At 41.7% G+C, this 23,927-nt stretch overlaps 1 protein-coding gene across 4 annotated transcripts in view; it reads left to right on the top strand.

Moving 5' to 3' along the window:
• BMP5 (bone morphogenetic protein 5) overlaps nt 1–23,927 on the top strand; it is a 109,999-nt gene that overhangs the window by 29,012 nt on the left and 57,060 nt on the right. For all 4 annotated transcript variants that reach the window (XR_009463323.1, XR_009463324.1, XM_019497007.2 and 1 more), the window contains exon 3: nt 7,381–7,529. Coding sequence is in view for 2 of the 4 variants with exons in the window: in XM_019497007.2 (XP_019352552.2) it covers nt 7,381–7,529 (149 nt within the window). In the remaining 2 variants the exon portion in view is untranslated. The remainder of the gene's footprint in view (nt 1–7,380; nt 7,530–23,927) is intronic.

Below are 23,927 nucleotides of genomic sequence, written 5' to 3'. Positions count from 1 at the left end.
AAAGCTGTATTCATTTTTAACTGTCCAGGACTAATATGTATAATTAACTTAGATTAGGTCATGTATACACTTTATAATAAGATATTGCACATAAGCTAAAAGTGAATGGGAAGACAGCAATTACAAGTCGATGAGGCAACATTTTTGTAAATTCTAAGTTTACAGAAAGCTCTGTGGAAGAAGTTTTCAAGATATACACCACTAAAACAGGTTTTCAAAGGACCTCAGGATCCAAAGCATCCCATTAGATTCAGCAGCAGACCCAAGATGCTACCAAGTAAAGCTGTGCAAATAAAAGATTTTTCAATTGAGAGACCAAACTGTAAAATTATAAAAAGAAGAAAAAAAAGAACAACGCCAGATTAATGATCTGGGAGGTTTTTACCACCAAAAAGAAGACCCTCCCCCCCCAATTTTGTGTGGGACAAATTAAAGATTAAAGCAAAGAAATCATGTCCTTTCTGGCCATTAAAATAAAAAAGCAAAATAGTGTAAACTAAGACCTACATTTTAAGTTAGACTGACAGAAAACCCAAAACAAATAAACAAGCTCCTCCCCTCCCCCCCCCCAAAACAAAAACAAAAACAAAACAACCCAGCAAGGAGGAGAATATCTGATGAAAGTGCCCGCCTTTTACCAAATACCACAGGAGTTAAGCATTTATCCAGGATGTGGCAAGACAGGGTTCAAATCCCTCCTCTGCTTGATGGGATTTCTTCTATCTTTATTCTCCTACAGGGAAGCTTAACCACTAGGCTTTAAAGATATGTGTACTTTCTCCTGCTGGTCCAGTGAATATTTAGGGATTTTATATCAAGTGGCATGGAGTCAAAAGAGATTAAAAGCAACCTAATTCAGAACAGCCCTTCTAGGGCAATACTACATGAATGGGGATCCAACTTGCAAAACCATTTAAAAGTATTGCAACACTAGGCTCTGAAAAGAGGCTGTGAAGAGGTGGGGAGCCTGAGGGAAGGGTATCTTTTAAGTAGATATATATCAAGGTGTCAATGAAATAAGGTTTTTGTCTCTAACCCAAAAAGATTGTTGAAAAAGTAATGGTAAGGGGTAATTTTCTTACCTTCTGATGTTCTGGATTTTTTTAATAACTGTTTCCTAACAAATTACTCCACTGGAGAGAGGAAAAACTTCTAGTGCTCTGAAATTTATCTGGATTTCTAACAAGTACCCAAACCTACTACTGTGAGAATAAGCATACCCCCTACATAATAGCTACAGTGTATGATAGTATGCTGATTTCTGGGCATGTCTACATGTTGCCCTATGTCACCGTACATGTTACAGTGATGTCATGATGTAGTGATCTTGTGAGTCTACACGTGATTGGCAGCTACTTTGCTTTAGCGGCATGCACCCCTGTTCTAGCCAGCTGCTATGGCAAAGTAGCAGAGAAAACTAACCATGTGTTGTGCGCATGGAACAGTACAGGTAGTTACTGCACCATGCATTTAGTACATCCTTAGCTCAAAAGGAAGTACTAAAGCATGGCACCACAACAACATCACTGTAGGGCAACATGTAGGTGCACCCTATACATACAGAGTCTTCAGTTATGTTAGGTTCATGAACATACAAACTCTTGATGCTGATGGTCTTGCTAGTCTTGAATGTTTAATTGAGTGTGTACAGGCAGATGTCTCGGGGGACAAGCTGGACAGTAGAATTGGGAAAGGTTCACATACTACATCCAAAGTTCATCTTGGCTGATGTACATTACTTAGATTTGAAACCTGAACAATTTGTTGGTCTCTCACCTGCTTTTGGATGTCCAGGTAGCAACAGTTGCCCAAAATGTTTTTATCATTTGTATTTGGCAAAAAAATGTATATCCTTTGTTTTCGAGTGTAGACTTCATTAGAGTGATTCATTATTCTAACATCTAAAGGTTGTACTGGTCATATGGGACTAGATGTTATAAAGATAATTGCAATTGCTTATTGCTTAATACCCAGTAGCTACATTGATCAGTTAGTTTCTGAGTGAAGCTAGACATTGGTATTGACACACAGGACCTCAGACTGACCCTTGGTGACCTCAAAAACCTGTCTTCTTGTGTGATATTGCATCATCTGGAGTCAGCAGAGTGACTTCTATTTCAGCTTGGAAAGTGATGGGGGGTGGGGGGATGTTTGATAAAGGGTCCTAAATTCTGGGACATCTCGCACCTTTTGACCATAAGTGAGATATTCTAGATTTTAGTTGCTCAGCAATGATTATTTGTAGTCTCAGATATTATTCTGCCAATGGCTGTGTGCCACTAACATAAGTGAATTGAATTCACTTGGAGTTTGCTGAATGGCAGCAGTAGACATTGATGTTTCTATTTAATCCAAGAATATGTGAAGCAGAACCAATGGCAATGCAAACTGTCCTATGTATTCCTGCCAATGTGCTCCTAACCTGAGGTGGATTGGCTGTTTCTAGTTCTGGAAGTCAGATTTCCATGGAATACCTCCCTAGTCAAAGTCTGGTAGCAGACAGCCATCATCTTAACTCATCTTAATTCATCTTGCATTAGGGAATTCTCAGACAGCATAAAGATGCCATGGCAGCTCCTTCAAATGATGGTGTGAAGCTGGAGATAAAGGAGCACTTGGAAGACAGCCCTGTGTAGTTTCAAAGTGCTCATGATCTGGTTTCCAACAAATCTTTTCCAGAATCAAGGAGTAAGAAAGTAAAAGGCAGCTTTTTTACTGCCTTTATCTCCCCAACCAAGCTCTTTGCTGAGCTAAGCCAGAAGATATGGAGCTGCATATACATTCTTTCCTGAGATTCCTGTGTTTATTGGCTTTTTTGTTGTGGACAGCTGACCCCAAGGGAGTGGACTAAGACCACCAAACTCATTTCACATAGATAATCAATAGTCTTTATGCAGGGAAAATCCTTCAGCAGTTCCTGGAGATATATTAATATAGCAAAAAAGTTTTCAATTTATTTCTGCATAAAGCTGTTAGTTTCCATTTCAGGGTACTTCATATCATTTCACTTTTTCTTTACATATGGTTAGCTACTCTGTTTTATAGGAAATGTGCATTTTACATATTTGGAGCTGCATTCCAATTCTGCCTTTCATTCACAATGCACCCAATGTTGCTTTTCAGTCAATAATGGAGCATTTTGAGGTAGAAAATTAATAAAAAATGTGGTGCACAGTTGGGTTCAGTGGTCTCAAGTGAAGGGTGAAACCCTGGCCCCATGTAAATTAATGGCAGCTTTCCCAGTGACTTCATTGGAATACAGGATATCATCCTGAATTTGTAACAAACTGAGGGGAAAAAATCAAGTTATAAGTCACCTTCTTTTTCATTGTAAATATTTTGCAGTTCTGTAGGAAGTTCTGTTGACCTGGGCTACATTCCTAACAGAGATCCAGAAGTGAAAGGCTCTATATCTTATTACCAGACCCTTGAGACATCATTTCTAGTTTTCTGTAGTTTCCTAAAATGAATTATTTGTTCATCTGCCAAACCAAAGTGGAAGAATAATCAATCTGTTGGATCCAGTTACATTACTTGATCACCTTGCATGAAGAAAGGTTGAAATACCAATCCCAAAGAGTAGCTGTGTTCATGTCTGTTGCAGTGCTATAAGCAGAATAAGTTAAACGGTCCAACTCTGAAACTGCTGCTGGGCCAAAACTCCTTTTGGAAAATTTGCCCCTAATAATGATTTGGGGTCTAGAACCATTATCAGGTCTTATTCTCTTCCTATATGTGAAGGCACCAATCAAATTGACATTTGAAGGGATGTATCTGTGGACATGTTTGGGATTTTTTTTCTGGTACCAGTCCAAAGCTGGGATTTTATTTCATCATTAGTATAAAAACCATCAGCTTTGAGGATCAGACAGTAAAAATACAAATATACAATGAGCAATGGTGCAAAGATAAAAGGTGAAGTCCAAACCCTGTACAAAGGACCTTTTTGCAAGGACAGTGAATCTGAATGCTAGTGTGAGTTATAAAGAAAACCATTTTAACAGGCATTATAATTTAGACTCCTTTGTATGAAATCTACTGAAATTGAAACTACTGGGACATTTATCATCAGTTTAAAGTGGTTTAAAATTTGTTTGTTTTTAAAACTTACTATAAACCCTTTTTCACTAAACATTTTTCCTGTTTGCATGTTTACTATGTTGAGTAATTTCTTATAAGGTACTTTTACATGTGCACTGGAGGTGAGGGAAAGTGCTGCTATGTCTCTTGTATCACCATACCCACAGTTAAAAATGGCAGCAGGGACACTTGAACTAAAGCTTGCTCAATAAGCTTTAGTTCAAGTGCTCCTACCACCATTTTTAAGCGTGGGGATGCTGGTACATGAGGCACAGGAGGTAATTGCCACGCTCCAGAAGACTCGATTAATCGAGTCAGCTCCGACGCTCAGGAATTCCAGTGTGTCAGAGCAGCATCCTCACTCATGCATAGGTGCCTATAGGGTGCCCCCAGGTCATCTTGTCCAATCTCTGCTCCCCCATCTCTTGCCCCAAAATTAAAACGCTGTAGAATATAAAATATCTGTCCTCCAAATGAGTTTATATAAATGTTTATTTGGGCACATTTGTTACTGAAGGATAATGAATTATTGATAAATAATCATCTTAAATGGATATCCCATTTACAGCTAGACTTTTAACTTTTAAAGTTCTGGTAAAACTGCTTATTAGAGAAAAATTTGGCTCTAGAGAGTACTGTTTATGAGCTTGTGGTGCGTTGTTAATTTGTTCAGTTCTTGAGTAGCAGGTCAGGGTCTCTTGAATTGTATGGTTGTTTTCATGTTAGTTATACCCAGAGGGAGCAGTACATTTTCTTCTTGTGTGGCCATTAACACATTTCCACTATAATAGATTAGATAGGACCATAGTGCAGAATGTCACCACTGGAAGTGTAACTTAACAGAAACAATGGGGAGAATTACAAAATGTAATTAAGTGTTTTTTGTTTTCAAATGGCAATCTCCTCACCATAGTTCATATTTTTCTAGCTCTAATCCTTTGAACATTTGCACACTAGAATATATGTGTATGTAGTTTCTTTAAGCTCAATCAGTCTGATGTTCAGAGTTGCTGAAACTTGTTGATCCCATTGACTACTACAAGTGCTGCAGGGGCTTAAGGACTGAGAACCACAGATGCAGAAATTACTCACATGTGTAAGCATTCGTAGGACCCAAGCCTGCATTTACATCTAAAAATGAGTAGTGAGGCATGGGTAGTTACCATTTACACTGCCATTGTAACATCTTTGTGCATGAAGGATGCAGTAGCATTTGCCTGAGGCCACCATCATTTTAATGGGTTTGTTTATTATTTTATAAGCTCATTGTCAACTGTAATCTATTTTCCTAAAACCTATGTTTGTTCTGATGCTTAACAATATAGTTTGGAGAGAGGAATGGGTCAAGCCTGCTGTGACTCATTTACCATTGTGAAACAATTGCTATTTTAAATAAGATGTTTTTCTTTAAATGATGTTTTGGTGACTAATGATAGCAGAAAACATCAATCCATTTCTTATGCTGAAGATTATTAGTAACAAGAATAAACAGAAGAAAGTTTGATAAGAACAAGCACACCTCTTTGAAGAAAGTAAACTTGTATATAATCATATTATTTGTATTATGGTAGTATTTTGGAGTGCTAGTCATGGATTGGAAATTATGCTAGGCCCTTTATTAACACAGAACAAAACGGTGATCCATGCTGAAGAGTTACAAAAAGTGCTTCCCTGAAGTTACCGGGACTATCTAGCTAAACACTTTGGCCATGTTTAGTAGTAGCAGTATCTACTAATAGATAATAGTAGTACACCACTGTCAGTCTTTCAGGATTATGGTGCATGGATGACAGGTCACCAGGATCTTCAACACGTACACCTAGGCAGGAGTATGCAAGATTGGAGGCTGCCCAGATCTTCCATTCACCCTTTAGACCACTGAAACAGTATCCAAAGGCCAGAACAAGTCCAGATATTCAGTGCCTCCATGGTTATAGTTTTTTGCATGTCCAGGTCTCCTACATGGCAAACTTGGGCTCTGCCGCTGAACCACAATGGCAAAATTGTCCTCAAACATTGGAAAGAGGATCTAGCACTGGAACTCAAAAATTATTTAACCATCTCTGCACTGCGCTGGGAGCAGGCTAATTGGTACTGTAACTTAGTAGTGGTACTTAGCCTGCCCTGGTGTTGTGCAGACTTCACTACATAGGTTCTGCTTTGGGACCTAGTGTGCACAGAGCACTGTGGTATGCCTGAGGATGCTGGAAGGGAGGTGTTCCAGCCCATATCTCCTATTAAATGTAAAGTGCAGAAAAACCATCTTGTACTCATGGGATTTTCTGTACCAGCCATTAATACTTATTTGATAAAATGGATAAACAACACTGGTGTAGGGGGAAGGCCTGGAGCAAAAGCCCAGGATCCCCTGCTTTCCAGGGCAATATTGCTTTTACTGAGCCACTTTCCCTCTGGCTTACCCTCCTCCTGCTGACTCAAGGGCAAATTGACTCCTTTCAGTCAATGCTGCAGGAACAGCAGCTGGAGACTTTTTGTAAGTCCCTGAAGTAACAAAGATTTCTCCCTGTCCCTTAGCCTCTGTGCTCAGAGGCCTGTCCCCTCCCCAACCCCTTCTCCCTGTCACTGGGTCTGTCCTGACCTTGCATATTTTCCCTTTTGACTGCTCAGTGGAACAGCTTCAAGAAGTGGGTTGGAGGGTGCCCTGGCCATGGCCTAACCCATGGCCTTGTGATTAGAGTAATTTGCTGAAAAGTGAGAAAAGAAGGTCCAAACCTCTTATAAGTGAGAAAAGCCTACAACTTGGGTCTGCCAGACCCTGGGCAAGTACCCCAGCCACTAGGCTATTGAGCTAAAAGGTGGAGGGTCTCTTTTCTTCTCCAGTGTTAAACAGTTGCTAGTTGTGGTTTTTCTTCAACCACACTTTCAGGAAATTGCACACAGTTACATACCTACATGAGCAATCGTAGTCCCTCACAGACCACATATGGCCCTAGTGAGTCTCCTGAGCATGCTGAGAAGGACAAGTGCAGAACCAGCACAGCAAATGGAAATAGACCCTGAAATCTGCGTATGTACTGAAATAACACTTACTTGGATACATTTTTATGTATAAGTAGCGCTAAGACACATAAAGATGAATGAAATTCGGCCTTATCAGTCAGCATTTCAGACGGTCCATATCCATGAGAAACCCTCTGATATACCAGTACAACTACAAGAAAGGCCCATCAAAGAGCTAAGCCTCCCTGCCCATTTGTATTCTGAGAGACTGCTGTGAGGAAGCACAAGAAACAATGATTTTGTTATGTCCTAACCTTCAGCCATTTGTTTTTAAATTAGGGATGCAGACCTGTTCCTGTTAGACACAAGAAAGGCTCAAGCTCTGGATGTGGGCTGGCTTGTATTTGATATCACTGTGACCAGCAATCACTGGGTGATTAACCCACAGAACAATTTAGGTTTGCAACTCTGCGCTGAAACTGGAGATGGTAAGTTATAGATAATAACTAATTTTGTATTGAGGGTCTGATTCTGTTAGCCAGTTTTGTGCAGGGCACATTTTAACATTAACGGGTGAGTATGGGATTTACTTACAAGATGAGACTGTTAACTTTTCCTGTCAGTCCCATATTTGCCATAATTTAGATTGTTTTTAGTGGTAGAGAGCACGGTGATTATACAAGCTGGAGTGCACCTAGTTATATAAAACTAAGGTTTAAGTAAGGCTTATTGCATGGCACTTCCACTGGTGATTACATCTAAGATATACTTCCTTGATATTTAGACAGGGTTTTGTTTAAAAATAAATAAATAAATTTTATCCCGGTGGGACATTTCTGCATTTTCCAGCCAGGGAAAGATTATCTCAGTCACCCTTTGCTGAAAATGCTGAGTGTTTAGAGTTTTTAGGCACCCACTGTATCTTCAAAACCATTTGCAGTACTGCCTTTATACTGGTCTCCACAAACTGCTATCTGGCCGCTGATATAGAGGAGCGAAGAAAATCTGAGCTGATTGGGGAATGTTTTCTCCATCCTTGAAGAATATTTGAAATTTCAACACTTTGACCCATCCTCAACTGGGATGAGAATTTGAAATCCTGAAAATTTCCTTGAACAGAAAATCCTGACACTTATTAATATTGAATAAATGTGTTTTTTTTAAGTCTAATATATGTTAGTATACCATACTAAGATTTTTTAGCATGCATTTAAATTTTAAAATTTTGAATTAGAATTTTAAAATAAACAATTGCTTAGAACCTTAACCCTACAAAGCCTGGATTAAAATGTCAAAATGGGGTATCCAAGAACTTTCAAACTTTTACCAAAGATTTTTTACATGGAATTTTTTTGAAACAAATTATTTCCTGCAGACAGTTTTGATTTAATTAACATTTTCCAGCAAAAAAAAAGTGTTTCATTGGCCAAATTCCAAGCAGTTCTAACGAAAATCCTTGAACCTGGTATAGAAAGTTGGGAGAATAATGTCCCCCCTTTATATAATGACATTCTTCCTTTATTAGCTTCAGGGTTAGAAATGGGTAGAGTATAATTCCAACATGCTGCTGAACAAAAAATGAGAAACCAGACTCCTGTTACCCCACATCAAATCCTCCCCCATATCCATACAGTTATATTGTACGACAGCAGTTTAGTCTATGGTTATCTGTACACAATTTTGAAGGTTTCATGATTAGGAGTGATGGACTAAAAAAAAAATTGGCTGAGATATTTTTTTCTTGGATGGCAAATGTAGAAATGACCCACTTAGTCATTAAAAAGCATGTGTCCTTAGCATATGTAGTAGTGCATATTCCTGTAAAAGAAAATTTGGCTATTGCTTATACATCATTGACAATTCTCTAAAAGCTAATAATCATGCTAGATCTCTGAAAAGGTTTAAGTAGTACATACTACCTCACAAAAAACACTCGGATGTAACTTTTGCCTTGTTAGCTATTTGTGCCAGAGATCAACTGATCTATGATGTCAATTCAATGACATAAAGTTAATATGGAGAAGAACTATTGGGTTCAGGATTTATATTTTTGGGTTTTTTTTCCTCTGATCATTTTCAGTCTTAGAAAGTTAGACTCTCAGTCACTCCTTCATGTCCCTTTCCAAGTCCAGACCTTTGCCTTATAAAGCTATTATTCCTTTTTATTCTGATCCAGGAGTTCCTTTCCTAAATTTATTGTAGAAAAAGATGTGTTCAATAAATACAACACTCTTAAGTAAATGAGACTTATTTGACTCAGCAGTTAAAAAGAGTGGAAAATCTTCTGTAAACTAGGCTTGCTTGCTATCTCATATGATACTACAAACACAGTAAGTGTGTAAGAGTTATCAGTAGGAATACCTTTGATGGAAAGTATTTATCCATTAGTAAATATTTGTAGATTAGGGGCTTAAGATGATAACCACACATTTGTACTAGGCAGTAAAGAACTAAGGGTTAATCCAAAGGGACCTAAGGGCATTTATAGATGTGCTCTGGGAGGTGTGTGTGTGGGGGGGGGGGAGGGCGGTTAGGGCGGTTAACTAGCATGTTAATTAAAAGCGCCCCAAGCATCATATGTATCAGCATCTCCATGCTGAAAAATGGTGGTGGAGCACTTTGAACTAAAGCTCATTGAATGAGTTTTACTTAAAGTGCCCCCGCCACCATTTTTCAGCACAGGGGCATTAACACATATGACACTGGAGTCTGCTGGAGTGCAGTAATTACCATGCTCCAGCAGATTCGATTAATTGAGTCTGTTCTGATGCGCTGTACTTACAGCCATATTAGGTCCAGAAGTTTAGATCTTCAAGACTCTCAATCACATGCTGGCTAATCCTAGAGAAACCTACATTAGGTATTTAATTTATCCCCTTAAAGTCCCATAGGTGTCTACAATTCTGCTGTTGGGTTTGTACACAACCATCCAGTTTTGATATCTAAAACTTGATGGGATTCATCAACTAGGTAATCCATACTCTGTTTTGGTTATTTTCAATATGTGCTTTTCAGACTGGAAAACACTGTGTTATTCAGGATGTATGCAATTTTACCCATTGATTCAGCCATTAGAACACTTTCCACTAAATCAATCTCTTCGTCTGCATTTAAAACCCATGGATGTTTTTACATGTGCTCAGGAGCGAGGGGAGGGGAGGCGCTTTAATTAGAGCAGATCTCGGGAGCTGCTCTAATTAAAATGCCCACAACATCTTGTGAATTCAGTGTCCCATGCTTCAAACTGGTGGCAGGGAGCTTTAAGTTCAATGAGCTTTAAAGGACCCCTGCTGCCATTTTGAAGTGTGGGGACCCTGAACACACCTGATGCCATGGCTGCTTGAGTGCACTCATTACCATGCTCCAGCAGACTCAATTCGATGAGTCTGCTCTGACACATGCTAATTAGAACACATTAGAGCAGGTGTCAGGCACATGTGTAGGTGCCCCATATGTCCTACTTTAGAGGATACCCCCCTAGCCAGTGGATTTTTCTCAGGTTTCCTGGTGAAGATATTTTACTCTGTATAAATAATTATACAATGAGCAAGGACATTGGAAAGAGAGAGAGTAACTCTATGAGCTGGTTGCTAGGGCATTCACCCAGGATGTGAGAGCAGAGGGGAAAAGGACTTATCTCCTCACTCTCTTTAGTGTTCAAGAAATGAACCTCTCTTAGCATTTGACTCTGGAAATGCATTCATCCCAGGTGGAGGGAGGCACATTCCTTCAGCCTGGAGTGAAGGATCCAACTCTAAGAGATAAGATTTAAGCCACATTCCTGTCTTCATTGTTTCCTTCTGGCTAGCTTGGATACTTCAGCATGCTGACTTTTGCAGTCTATGGCACTCAACACCTATACATGAATTGTACATTGCATTGTGTATACATGCAATCTGAATGCCTAGCTCAGACCTTTGGATTCCCCTATGTAACAAAGTGCCGAAGAGGGGTGTTGTCACATTATACCTAAGATCACTTTGTGGATCTAGGCCTAAGTCATAATTGTCTATTTTTCCCCCAGAAAGAATACTGAGGTATAATTGCTGTTGTGGAAACTGATTTTGCCATTCATTTCCATTCAGCTGAAATTATTTTATATTTCCCTTCTATGAGAATGAGCTACTTGAATAAACCAAATGAGCAAATCAACAAGCCAACAAACGAAAAAACCCCTAAACCCCCCCCCAAAACAACAACAATCTCCCCTCCCCATCCCCAACAAAAACCATATAGCAGTGATCTGATAAAGCAGAACTTATCAACTTCTGGGCAGCTAAAAACAGCTCTAGAAAGAAGACCACAGACCAAGGGGCCTCATTTTGCAGGTGCCTCCCTCCAGAGTGTCCCTCATCACATATGAGCAACAACCCTCCTATTGCCTCTTCCCCAGTGTGGGAAATCTAGTTCCCCAACCTTCAAACAATTCCCTCCCACCCCTGCCCCCACGGTCTGCCCCCTGCCCCAGAACAGAATAGAGTGCTGCATACATGGTGTACAGAGCTGGGAGAGGGGAGTAGCTGTGTAGCCCAGCTTTGCCCAAACCACTTGGGGCCACTGCATGGTCAGTTCCACCTCCATCCCCTGTAGCACACCCTCCTCTCCCTTTCATGCCTCTTCCTTCTTTCTCCTGGAAGCATGCACCACTAGCGTTACCATATGTCTGGGTTTTCCTGGACATGATTTCTTTTTAGGTCCTCCCATCTGTTTCCGGGCCATTTTTTAAAATATCTGCAAATGTCCAGGGTTTTGCTCTGGCTCTGTTTTCCCAGGGCTTCCCAACTTGCCCCAGCAAGGAGCTGCTTGGGGTTGGGGAGAGCAGGGGAAGGTGACTGGAGGCCAGGGCATCATGTGCTTCTGTGTGTCCCCCAGCAACTGAAGGCACATAACTCTAGGGGGTCAGGTGCTTGCTGGCACTGGGGCTGCAGCAGGGTGGGGAGTGGGGGAAGGGGGTGGGGGGTGTGTCATCACCAGGATGACACAGATCCATTCATGAGAACTCTCTGGGTCCTACCATGCAGCCAGTTTCCCACCCACTGAACAGTTGAGCAGTTAAGCCCACAATCTTCCAATTTTTCCACAGGATATCATGGAATACTAGCTCAAAAGCCTTTTGGAAGTCTAGGTATATAATGTCGACCTTCTCACCTGTGTCCAGGTGGCAAGAGACCTGTTCATAGATTTCATAGACTTATAGACATTTGGGCTGGAAGGGATCTTGGAAGATCATCAAGTCCAAACCCCTGCCACGGGGGCAGGAAGTCAGCTCAGGTCACAGGATCCCAGCAAGATAAACACCCAATTTTCTCTTGAAGGCATTCAGAATAGGTGCTTGAACCACCTCCAATTGCAGGCTATTCCAGACCTTGGGGGCTCGAACAGTAAAGAAATTCTTCCTTTTGTCCAACCTAAAACGGTCTTGCAGGAGTTTATAACCGTTTGACCTTGTCATCCCTTGGGGGGCTCTGGTGAACAATCATTGCCCCATATCCTGGTAAACACCCCTGATAAACTTATAGGTGGCCATCAGCTTTCCCCTGAGCCTGTGCTTTTCCAGGCTGAAGAGTCCCAGAGCTCTCAGCCTGTCATCGTAAGGTCTGTTTTCCTGACCTCTGATCATGCACGTGGCTCTTCTCTGGACTCTCTTAAGCTTCTCCACATCCTTTTTGAATTGTGGAGCCCAAAACTGGACACAGTACTCCAGCTGCGGCCTCACCAAGGCCGAGTACAATGGGAGAATGACACCCTGGGATTTGCTTGAGAAGCATCTATGGATGCAAGTCAGCATTTTGCTCACTTTATTAGCCACAGCGTCACATTGAAGGCTTATGTTCATCTTGTGGTCAATCATGACCCCCAAGTCCCTTTCATTCATAGTGCTAGCCAGTGTAGCACTGCCAAGCTTATAAGGATGCTGCAGGTTTTTCCTCCCAAGGTGGAGAACCTTGCATTTTTTGGTGTTAAACACTATCAGGTTCTCGTCTGCTTATTTCCTGAGCCTGTCAAAGTCAGCCTGGATTGCCCTCCTATCCTTAGGTGTGGATGCTTTACCCCAACGTTTGGTATCATTGGCAAACTTGGCCAGTCCACTTCTGATGCCAATGTCCACATCATTAATGAAGATGTTGATCAATATAGGTCCATGAACAGAGCCTTGAGGGACCCCACTGGTCACAGGGGACCATGATAATTGACTTTCATCAACCACCACCCTCTGGGTCTGACCACAGAGCCAATTCCCCAGCCAGGGGATCATGGTGGACCCGAGGCCGCTGTTGGCCAGTTCTGCCAAGAGGTGATCATGAGATACCAGATTGAAGGCTTTTTTTTAGTCAACATATACACCATCAATCTCCTCTCCCTTGTCCAGGTGATAGGTCACCTGGTCATAAAAGGAAATGAGATTGGTCAGGCAAGACTTACCCGCAACAAACCCATGCTAGGTATCCCTCAGGATGTTGCCATCAGCCAGTCCATTGAGAATGGCCTCTTTGATGATTTTTTCTAAGACCTTCCCTGGGATAGAGGTCAAGTTGATGGGCCTGTAGTTTGCTGGATCCACTTTCCTCCCTTTCTTGAAGATAGGCAACACGTTCGCCTTCTTCCAATCTTTGGGCACTACACCAGAGCACCAGGAGTTCTCAAAGATCTGTGCCAGGGGCTGAGCTACAATGCTAGCCAGCTTCTTGATTACCCTGGGGTGTAAACTGTCAGGGCTGGACTTGAAGATGTTGAGCCTCTCAAGGTGTTCCTTCACAAGGTCAGCATTGATGAAGGGCAAGAAATCTCCCTCACCCGGGCCTCCCTGTCCTGTAATGGGCAGGGGTATCCCATAGGATTGATGAAAGACAGACGCAAACTACCCATTTAGCAAGTTGGCTTTTTCCTGGGTGTTGGTTGTCAGTTGTCCCTTCTGGTTTAGCAGGGGTCCAATGTTGCCCTTGCTTTTCCTCCGGCTCCCCACATATCTAAAAAAGGACTTTTTATTATCCTTGATACTTGTAGCTAGTTGGAGTTCAGACGCAGCCTTGGTTTTCCTTGTTTGCTCCCTGCAGGTCTGGACCAGTGCAAAATATTCCTCCTTGGAGGTGGGTCTTGCCCTCCACCCTTTGTAGGTCTTATTTTAGCTGCAGGATGTCTCTTAGTTCCCTGGAGAGCCAAGGGGGCTGCTGTGCCCTTTTGCTGCCTTTCATCTGGGATGGAATAGCATTAGCTTGTGCATCAAGGATCACTCCCTTGAGGAGCAACCACTCTTCCTGAACTCCCCTCCCCTTTGGGTTGTGGTCCCTTAGGGCCTCACCGACAAGTCTCCTGAGCTTGTCAAAGTCAGCTTTCCTGAAGTCAAGGACTTCTGTATTGCTGACTGTCTTGCCAGCTTTATGGCAGATGGTTTCATAGTTTCATAGTTGGTAGGGTCGGAAGGGACCTGAGCAGATCATGAAGTTCGACCCCCTGCCATGGCAGGAAAGAGTACTGCGGTCAAACAACCCCGGCAAGGTGTTCATCTAGCCTCCTATTAAAGACCCCTAGGGTAGGAGCCAGCACCACTTCTCTTGGAAGTTGGTTCCAGATCCTAGCGGCCCTGATAGTGAAATAGCGCCTCCTAATGTCTAGTCTGAATTTACCCTCTGTCAGCTTGTGACCGTTATTTCTAGTCATTCCTGGTAGTGCTCAGGGGAACAGGGACTCCCCCAATGCCTGCTGGTCCCCTCTGACTAGTTTTTAAACTGCCACTAGATCCCCCTCAGCCTTCTCTTGTGGAGGCTGAACAGGTTCAGGTCCTTTAGCCTCTCCTCCTAGAACCTGCCCTGCTGCCCCCTGATCACGCGAGTGGCCCTCCTCTGGACCCTCTCCATGTTGTCCACATCCCTTGTGAAGTGCAGTGCCCAGAACTGGATGCAGTACTCCAACTGCTGCCTGACCAGTGTCGCATAGAGTGGGAGGATCACCTCCTTGGACCTGCTTGAGATGCATCTGTGGATGCATGACAAGGTGTAGTTGGCCTTCCTGACCGCGTCCCCATGCTGTCGGCCCATGTTCATTTTGGCATCAATAATGACTTGGGATCCTTTTCTGCCTCTGCACTGATGAGAAGGGAGTTCCCTAGCCTGTAGGTATGCTGCTGGCTCTTCCCCCCCAGGTGCAGTACCCTGTACTTGTCAGTGTTGAAACCTATCCCGTTCTCATCCGCCCACCCCGTAACCTGTCTAGGTCCGATTGCAGCCTATTCCTCCCTTCTAGCATGCCCACTTCCCCCCACATCTTAATGCCGTCTGTGAATTTGAACAGGGTGCTTTTTACCCCCTCGCCCAAGTCGCTGATGAAGATGTTGAGCAGTGCAGGCCCGAGGACCGAGCCCTGGGGGACCCCACTGCCCACATCCCTGCAGGTCGAATAAGATCTATCCACCACCACTCTCTGGGTGCGGCCCTCCAGGCAGTTAGCAACCCATTTGACTATGTAAGTGTTGGCTCCACAGTCCCCTAGTTTTTTTTAATGAGATTGGGGTGAGAGACAGTGTCGAAGGCCTTCCTAAAGTCCAGAAAGACTATGTCCACTGCTACCCCTGCATCTAAGGATTTTGTGACATGGTCATAGAAGGCCACCAGTTTGGTCTGACAGGACCTGCCTCTAATGAACCCATGTTGGTTTCCCCTAAGCATAATTTCCCCTGCTCATGGTCGCTGTCACCCAGCTTCCCATCGATTGTTAGTTCACCGATTAGGTCATCCCCTGTTGTCAGTACCAGGTCCAGCAGCGCTTTACCTCTTGTTGGCCCATAGACTTCTGAGGATGAAATTGGTAAAACAAGTCCTACCCGTGATGAAGCAATGCTGGCTGTTGTTCAGAATTGTACCATCAACGAGTGTATCGCACATAGATTCTTTAATGAGCTTTTCCAGGATTTTCCCTGGGATGAAGGTTAGGCTGATTGACCTATAGTTGCTTGGATCCTCCCTCTTCCCCTTCTTGAAGATGGGCACAATGTTAGCTCTCTTCCAGTCCTCACAGATCTCCCCTTCTCCCCTGCGTGCCATGATTTCTGAAAGAATTTTGTCGGGGGTTCCACAATGACCTCGGTCAGTTCCTTCAGCACTCTCGGATGGAGTGTGTTTGGTCCCGCTGATTTGTAAATGTCTAGCTTTTCTAGTTGGTTTTGCACCAGGTCAGCATCCACCGTGGGAGGTCCATCATTCCCACTATACCCCCTGTGATCCTTATCTCGCTTGTTTTTCCCCTTACTCCAGTGAAATACCAAAGCAAAGTGGGCATTCATGAGTACATTTTTTTCCTGCATGTCTGTTACCAGGTGTCCCGAGGTGTTAAGCAGGGGCCTCCTGCTTCCATTTGTTTTCCTGATGTGCTTGATGTAGCCTATTTTACAGGCCACTTATCATCTTAACTATTCTAATAATTTAATTTAGGGTACATGTGGAGTGTGTATTCTTGTCCCATTTAAAAAAAAAAAAAAAGCTTTATCAAAATGTATTCAGCTGTCTCTGGGGAAAAAAAAATGAGACAAAATGCTTTATTCTGCCTACTTTAAAAATGATTTCAACCATTTTTGTTGAGATACCCTAGCGCCTCCACAGAGCAAGAGGGTGAAACTGGAAAGAGTGACAAGACAGGAATGTGCTTTTGGCTGTTCCTGTAAAATTCTACCCACATTTATCTGAAAAATAAGCCTTTGAAAAATTTTGATTTGTACGTTCTTGATAGAGACTCATTAGTTAGGTAAATCTGAAACATAGATTTTCACTGCACATACTTCAGCCCTGGGCTGCAAGGTTGATCAGGACTTTTTCTACAAGTGCAGCTCCAGGCTGCTGTGGAAAAAAAGTATTTTGCAATCATATATTTCAAGAAGGTATCAAAATGAACACAGATAAGGAGGGTAAATGAAGGTTGTATGTGCAACCTTAATACTGGCATTTTCTATCTTTATATGTTTGACTTTGGAGTTTTAACATTCATTTAATATAGTTGCTTGTGTGTAATAATGGATATAAAGCAAAGTATTTGTTGTTCAGTAGAAACTCTATTCCTGCTTCTTTTCAGAAGGTTCGCATATTTGTTAAATATCCTTGATACTGTAGGAAGCTCATTCAGAAAGACAGTGAAAATAATGTATTGGTACTAGACTAAAAAATGCCTTTGTTCAGTATACAACAGGAAAGAAACCTTTTGACTAGTACATTTAGGAAATTGTAAAATAACAGTTGAACTTACATTGCCACGTCTTACCCAAGACCAGAAAAAATATAATATTCTTTTTAACTTCCAGTGACACAGGCAGCTTTACCTTGACTGATGGCCTAATTTATTTGAATTTTGGTTTGCTTTAGTTAAATGAAGCTGGTTGTTTTGGGAGGGAGTTCCTCTCCTTACCCTTCTTTACCTTTTCTGGAGGACAGCCCATCTATAGGCATTTTTGCAACTGGAGATTTTCAAGTTATAGGGGAGAGCTGTGCTGTGCCACTTCAGTTAGTCATGCAGAATTGGGATCCTTTATGGTAAAGTTAAAGATAGTACTATATTTTTGTATGCATTTTATGGCACTTGGATAATGCGTCCTAAATCATGACTGTGCCTTCTGGATGTTACTATATTATAAATGGCTGGTGATAGCAATCATTTTCTGACTGTCATCTTTGGTTGACTTTTCAGAGAATTAGTGCACGGGCATATTTTCTTGAGTCATCACCAAATGATGTATGAGCAGTCATGTTTAAATTAACAATAAGAAACTTCCCTATTTAAAACGTGTGAATAACAAGTGGGGGAAATGTCTGGTTATTGTAGCTCATATTTTTTCCCTTAAAAATGCTGAGAAAGTACAAAAGGCCACATGTCATTGGAATGTGCTTTTTCTATAGGATGGTATTTGGTATCATAAAATCACATTCATATGAAATGTAGACTTTTTCTGTTAATGGTATATTTTATATTGAATAATAGGAGTACCAAGTTGCATAGGAGAATAATAGGAGTACCAATAATGTGAGTACCAAGTTGCGTAGCATATGGAAGTTGTCAGCATATAATTTACTGTTTTGCTGAGCCAGTGATAAATTGAGGATCATATTTTTTAAATTATCTCTTTTAATGTCTATCTATTCAACAGTCTGTTGAGTCCATTTTGGAGCGATTCTACGCTTTTGACACCAAAAGCTTCAATTAAAATTAAGAGGGGATCACATCCTTATTTACGCAGGAGGGGAGTAGTAAGTGAATTGCAACAGATTATATATGCGGATATAGAAGCAATTTGAATAAATTTGTGTTGCTTTCCCTACATATATAAGAAAGTGACCACAAAGTTGTGTGTATTCGTTTGGGGATACAGTATAACCGCATAAATACAGATATAAAAAATCTGGAATTATCGAAAATCAGGTACTTTTTAAAACTACACACCATTGTGGAGTAGCAGCAGTCAGTAACAGAGCAGCAGAGAGGGAAGCTAGCATGCAGGGGCTGCCGCCACCATCCACCACCCCACACCTCCACTCTGTGTGCGGCTGCTGCTCTGGGACTGGTTGCCGCTACCCACTTGTCCCCACCAGCCACTCCATGACTGGCCGCTGCTCCATTTTAAAAAATCTGGAATTTTCATATTTCTGGCAGGTCCTCAGTCCTGAGCATGCTGGATTCATGAGGTTATACTGTATATAGACACAAATGTATTCAAATTGCTTATCTATCTAGCTAGCTAGCTAGATAGATCTATATTTTTATAGCTAGCTATAAAAATATTTCAATGAATCAGAACCTTTGTTTTAATGCTAAACAAGTGGAAGTCAGCAACAGTTTGCCCATCATTTTAATTGCAAGAGTATAGAAATCACAGAAGAAAAGTATTATTATTCATTTTGCTCATGTTATTCAAACTGAAGAAAACTTGATCCATTAATTCCTAAATGAGAAAGAGAAAGATCTAATTCTGTAACTCTCAAGGAAAATTAGATTCCAGAGCCATAGATCCAAGCACAAATTTATAGAATTATGGAAAAGCAGGGCTGAAAGGGACTTCAGGAAGTCATATAGTCTAAGGGTGTCAAACTCATCAAATCACATGGGATCCAGTGCCTACTCTGGCCAGTGTGGTACAGCACTGCATGCAGTGCTGTCTTCAGCTGGTCTGGGCTTGGAGCTGCACATACCACCTACCCTGGACTGCCTGGAACTGGTGTCCAAGACCGGCAGAGTAGGTGCTGTGTGCAGCACAGCCTTGGACCAGCTGGAGTGGGTGCTGCAGGGGCTGGATCTGGTAAGCAGGCATTGCGAGGGGGGTGGGGAGAGGGGGTGCACATAGAGGTGAGAATTCTCCTGGCTCTGTACAAGGTTAGCACCAGGAGTGGGTGAATTAGTCCAACCACTGCCCAAGGCAGAAACTTCATTGTCTAAAGCCATCCTAGGCTGGTGTTTCTTACCTGTTCTAAAGAACTTTTGTTACAACCATGATTCATAGCTACCCAAATAAATAATGTCCAAGACATCAGATATCCTTTAAGTTGCTAGAGGAAAAAGGAGATGAGGGCACTGTGAGTGTCCTGCCACTTTACTGACAGGAAGTAGTTTACTTAAACACATTGTAAGAACTTACAGTGTTAGAACTTACAGGGTGGTAGCCATGTTGGCCTAAGTCCTTAGACATCCAGGAAGATGCAGGAAGAGCATACACCAACTGCAGATGCTTCCTCAGCCTGACGAAGGATATTTAATCCTGAAAGCCTGCTAAGAAAAATTTTTCCAGCTATTTGAGTTGGTCTAATAAGATATCAGATTTACCCAAAGAACCTTGTCTGTCTTGTTCAAACATATGCTTTTCTCAGCTACAGTCTAGGACCCCCTCACTGTGCATTCTCTCAAAGAAGCAGATAGCAGTTTTCAGAAGTCAGTAAGATTTAAAGCTGCTTCTGTCAGCATTTATTATTGTGCAGGTCCCCGCTTGGGATACTCTCAGTGTTTGAAGTAGGTGGGCTGTGTGGAGTAGCTGCTCCCTAACTCTGCCTCATTCATGTAGGTTTTTTTTTCCCCAGTGGGGGATGGGTTGCTTGACTTGAGTGATGGGTCTAGGAAAGTCCACTTCATCCTGGTTTTCTTTCACCCACATCCAGATTTAGAGAAGCTTCTATCACTGAATATTGTTCCCAGGAAGGGGATTGACTTCTGATGCCAGCTGCTTCTCCCATCTATACAGCATGACTCTGTTTTCCACCCTCATACACATTCCTTTTCTTCTTGCCTCAGAGCTTCTCTACCCCTCTGTAGTCACTGAGACCACATGGTGAGTTGGGACTTACGACATGGTGCCTGGATGCCCCTCTGCCTCCTTACCTTTGTTCCAGTAAGTCCTGGGAATTTTCAGTGTAATGTATGATGGTGGCAGTGCAGTTGTTCTCACAACAGCACGGACCTCGCTTTGGAATATTTAGTGATATTGATGGGATCAGAATGGTAGAAATGTTTTTTTCCAGACTTTATATCTCGGCCAAATCTGAGTGGAATTTCCTGAAACAAAGAATAGATATGTCAGTAGGCCAAGGACTTCTCCTACAGAACACCAGGGACTTCCTGGAAACAATGGAGGTGGCACAGGTTTTCAGAGGAGAGGTTGCGAGAATGCTTGTAAAGACACCTCCCTCTATAAAGATTAGAGCGGTGATGCTTGAAGCTCTGAATGAGGTCCACTATTTTACATAGAGGATGTCCTTACAGTTTGAACTCCCTCAATCTCGTGTGACGGTCAGCAACCTTTTTTTTCTAAATCCTTTCTTTAAAAAAAGTTTTTTTAAAGCCTGTCAAGGGTGGAGAGCTTGTGTTGCGAATTGTTCACTGAATAATATATAGTAATATATACACATATATCTTGGTCTGAATAAATACATTTGGATACCGCCCCTTCAGTATATGCTTCTCTGTTTATATAAATTAGATTACGAGCTCTTTAAAGCAAGGAACATATGTTGTGTTGCCTGAATGGCACCAAACGCATGCTTAATAAAAAACACTTCGTCCATTTCTTCAGTCACTTAGAACCATGTCTATACCTGGGGTTGGCAACATTTTTGGGCAGAGTGCCAAAAACATCCACAACCTTGACTTGTAAGATGTTGGTGTACCAAGAGTGGATAGTGAGTAAGCCACAAGAGGCCCAATCTTTGTTGCAGCACCGCACCTCTGGCTCTTTCCCAGCTGTCTTGCCTGAGGCGTGTGTGCCAAGCGAAATGCCTTCACATGCCTTTCTCTGGCACTGGTTCTGGGGATTGCCTACCCGTGGTCTATACTGTTAGGAGGAGTACTCCTGAGCATGCCCCACCCATTAACTCTTGCTCCCATGCACCAAACCCAGAAACACAATGCAGAAGCCACTCAAGGGCCAGTCCCTGAAGCTACTCTCAAGTATGCAAGAGACATACATCTCTAGAGTGATTGTATGGGAATGCCCCCAGAGCAATACCATTGCTGCATGTGGTTCATGTGCAGCCCTTTCAGAAAACACCATGTTAGCAGTATGTTCATGCCCTCAGATTCATTAAAGAACATAGGTTCTTGAAGTGGAACTTAGGAGCGTAAGTGCAAGAATACTCCTCAGATCCTATTCCTAGGAATCTATAGGTGATAACATTTCTTTTGATAAAGCTCTTTCATGGCCCAGAGTTCTTTTGCACATGTCCAGAATTGTGACCCTGTTAGCTAGACTGAACATTTCTGTATCTATCTCATGCCTAAGCCTATTTGGGATCCTCAATTTAGATGCCTCTATCTAAGTAAGTTTTAAGGAGCCACTCCAGTAAACATAGTCTGAGCATTCCTAACATATACATTGACAATATTAAGTGAATCCCGAAAATACGGTAGCCATGGCCACTGTATTCCAAATCAACAAGAGAGGAAGTGGTTGTGGTGCTGATATACACAACTTTTATGCAATATATACATTATAGGCTAAAAGATATATTAACTTAGTGATTAGAGAATTTTCCCAAAAAGTGTGTGTCCTGGATCCACTTCCTTCCTTAGTATGAGAGGGGAACACTATGATTCCTGCTCCAAGGACTGTTTATGCCTATTATCCATTGGCTGTGCATGGTGAGATGCCTAAACAAGTCAGAGAACAGACTATAGAATGCCACCCACCAAAATGAGCTCTGTAATCACTGGACTAGAACATTATGCTTATTTTTCTTTCTGTTTCTACCTCAATGAATCTTGCCTGCACAGTAGCATAATATCCATAGCAGGTATGGAAAGTCCCATCAATCCAGTCTACTCCATTCCTGGGTGATTAGGGGAATCTACTGTGAATGAAACATGTATATTTGAGTTCCTTGAGACAAAGCAGGGGTGAGGTGGAAATTAACTTCAGATTCTTAACAAACCAAGAATTGCATGTTGGAAAGTGGTGAGATTTCAGATGCATTCTCTCTTCAGTATTTCCATTGTTAGCTTGCTCAGCATGCTATCTATTGTGAATTCCATTGTGAAGTGCCCAGCCCTTCCTATGCAGTATATATGGAGTGTGGTGTCTGAGTCTGGATTCTGCTTCATGGACACTTTTGGGTTTTGGCCTTTATACGAGGGGATATTAGAATGAATTCATAATGTGTTTGCAATGAAGTAATCCCATGAATTGAGAATCAGGCATGCATGATTCCACAATTAGGTGCCAGATTCCAAGTACAAAGCCAGGACTTTACCTTATTTTAGAAGATGTAGTTCCTTTTTTTAACACTCTTAATCAAAGAATCTCCCTATTTTATCATCTTTCTAGTAACTATGCCAAAAAGCTGTAAGGCTCTCACATAGCATTCACATTTTAAATGCATTGAACATAAAGAAAATGTTAAACACAATGTAATTATATACTTATACAATTGCAAAATATGTTTCTTTTAAATAATACAAGATAATATAGTAGAATCCAGTGGATCATGGCATCATTGTGCATCAGTCATACAAGGTGCTTTCCTAAAAGAGCCCAATGCCAATTTCAACATGCATAGATAAACCACAAGGAACTAGGTTAATTTTACTGATCTTATTTTACTTATTTTAAAAATTATGGCAAAGGCTTCCTCTCGGAATGATACTGTTGAGGTAGACAGTGCAGAATGGAGATAGTTCAAGATCACCCACTGGTTTAGGAGTGATTACAGTTCCTTGCCAGCAGGGGTTAAATCAAACACTTAAGCTAACTGCAACATACACTTCATATGTGTAAAGTTGCATGTTTGCCGCAATGTGAAAATATTCAAATTATTTGGAGCAGTATGTGTAAAAGCCCAGGCAATACAGGAAATTTATTGTGCTAAAATATTTTTTGTGCTTCATAAGCTGGAGAAAAGGATAGTTATGCTTTTCAGCTTTTTTTGGTTCAGTCTTCATTGGATCTTCATCACAAATTTTGATCTAAAACGTACAGACTGATTTTATGAAATTCCATTAAAGTTGATGTAATTACTCAGCCATAAGGTGCCTTCTAAGCATAGACTGTACAGGTCTGATTCTGCAAAACATCTTTTGGGTGTTTTGGTTCAATAGATTTTTTGCTTCAATATGCTGACAATCCTGGCCTTCTACCTGCATTTGTCTTTCACAAAAATTCCAGTTCCTCCTTCTATATATTACTCCTGTAGGAAATAAAGTGTAGATGTGTCATAAAAAATATTTTCTTTGGAAATCAAAAACTACCTTGCTTTCTCACACATGATGTACCACAGAATAGAATGCACAGCTTATTGTTGAAAGGCAGAATGAAGGGCAGATTCTTCCAGAGCTATGAAAATCAGGGACAAATCTAATCTTCAGTTGGATCACTTGCTTAACTATGATGAATACTCTAGCTGCTGCTAAAGACTGATCTCCCTGGGTGGATCTAT

This window comes from Alligator mississippiensis, chromosome 1 (assembly GCF_030867095.1).
Source record: "Alligator mississippiensis isolate rAllMis1 chromosome 1, rAllMis1, whole genome shotgun sequence".
NCBI lineage: Eukaryota > Metazoa > Chordata > Crocodylia > Alligatoridae > Alligator > Alligator mississippiensis.
This window is presented reverse-complemented; position numbering and strand designations above follow the sequence as displayed.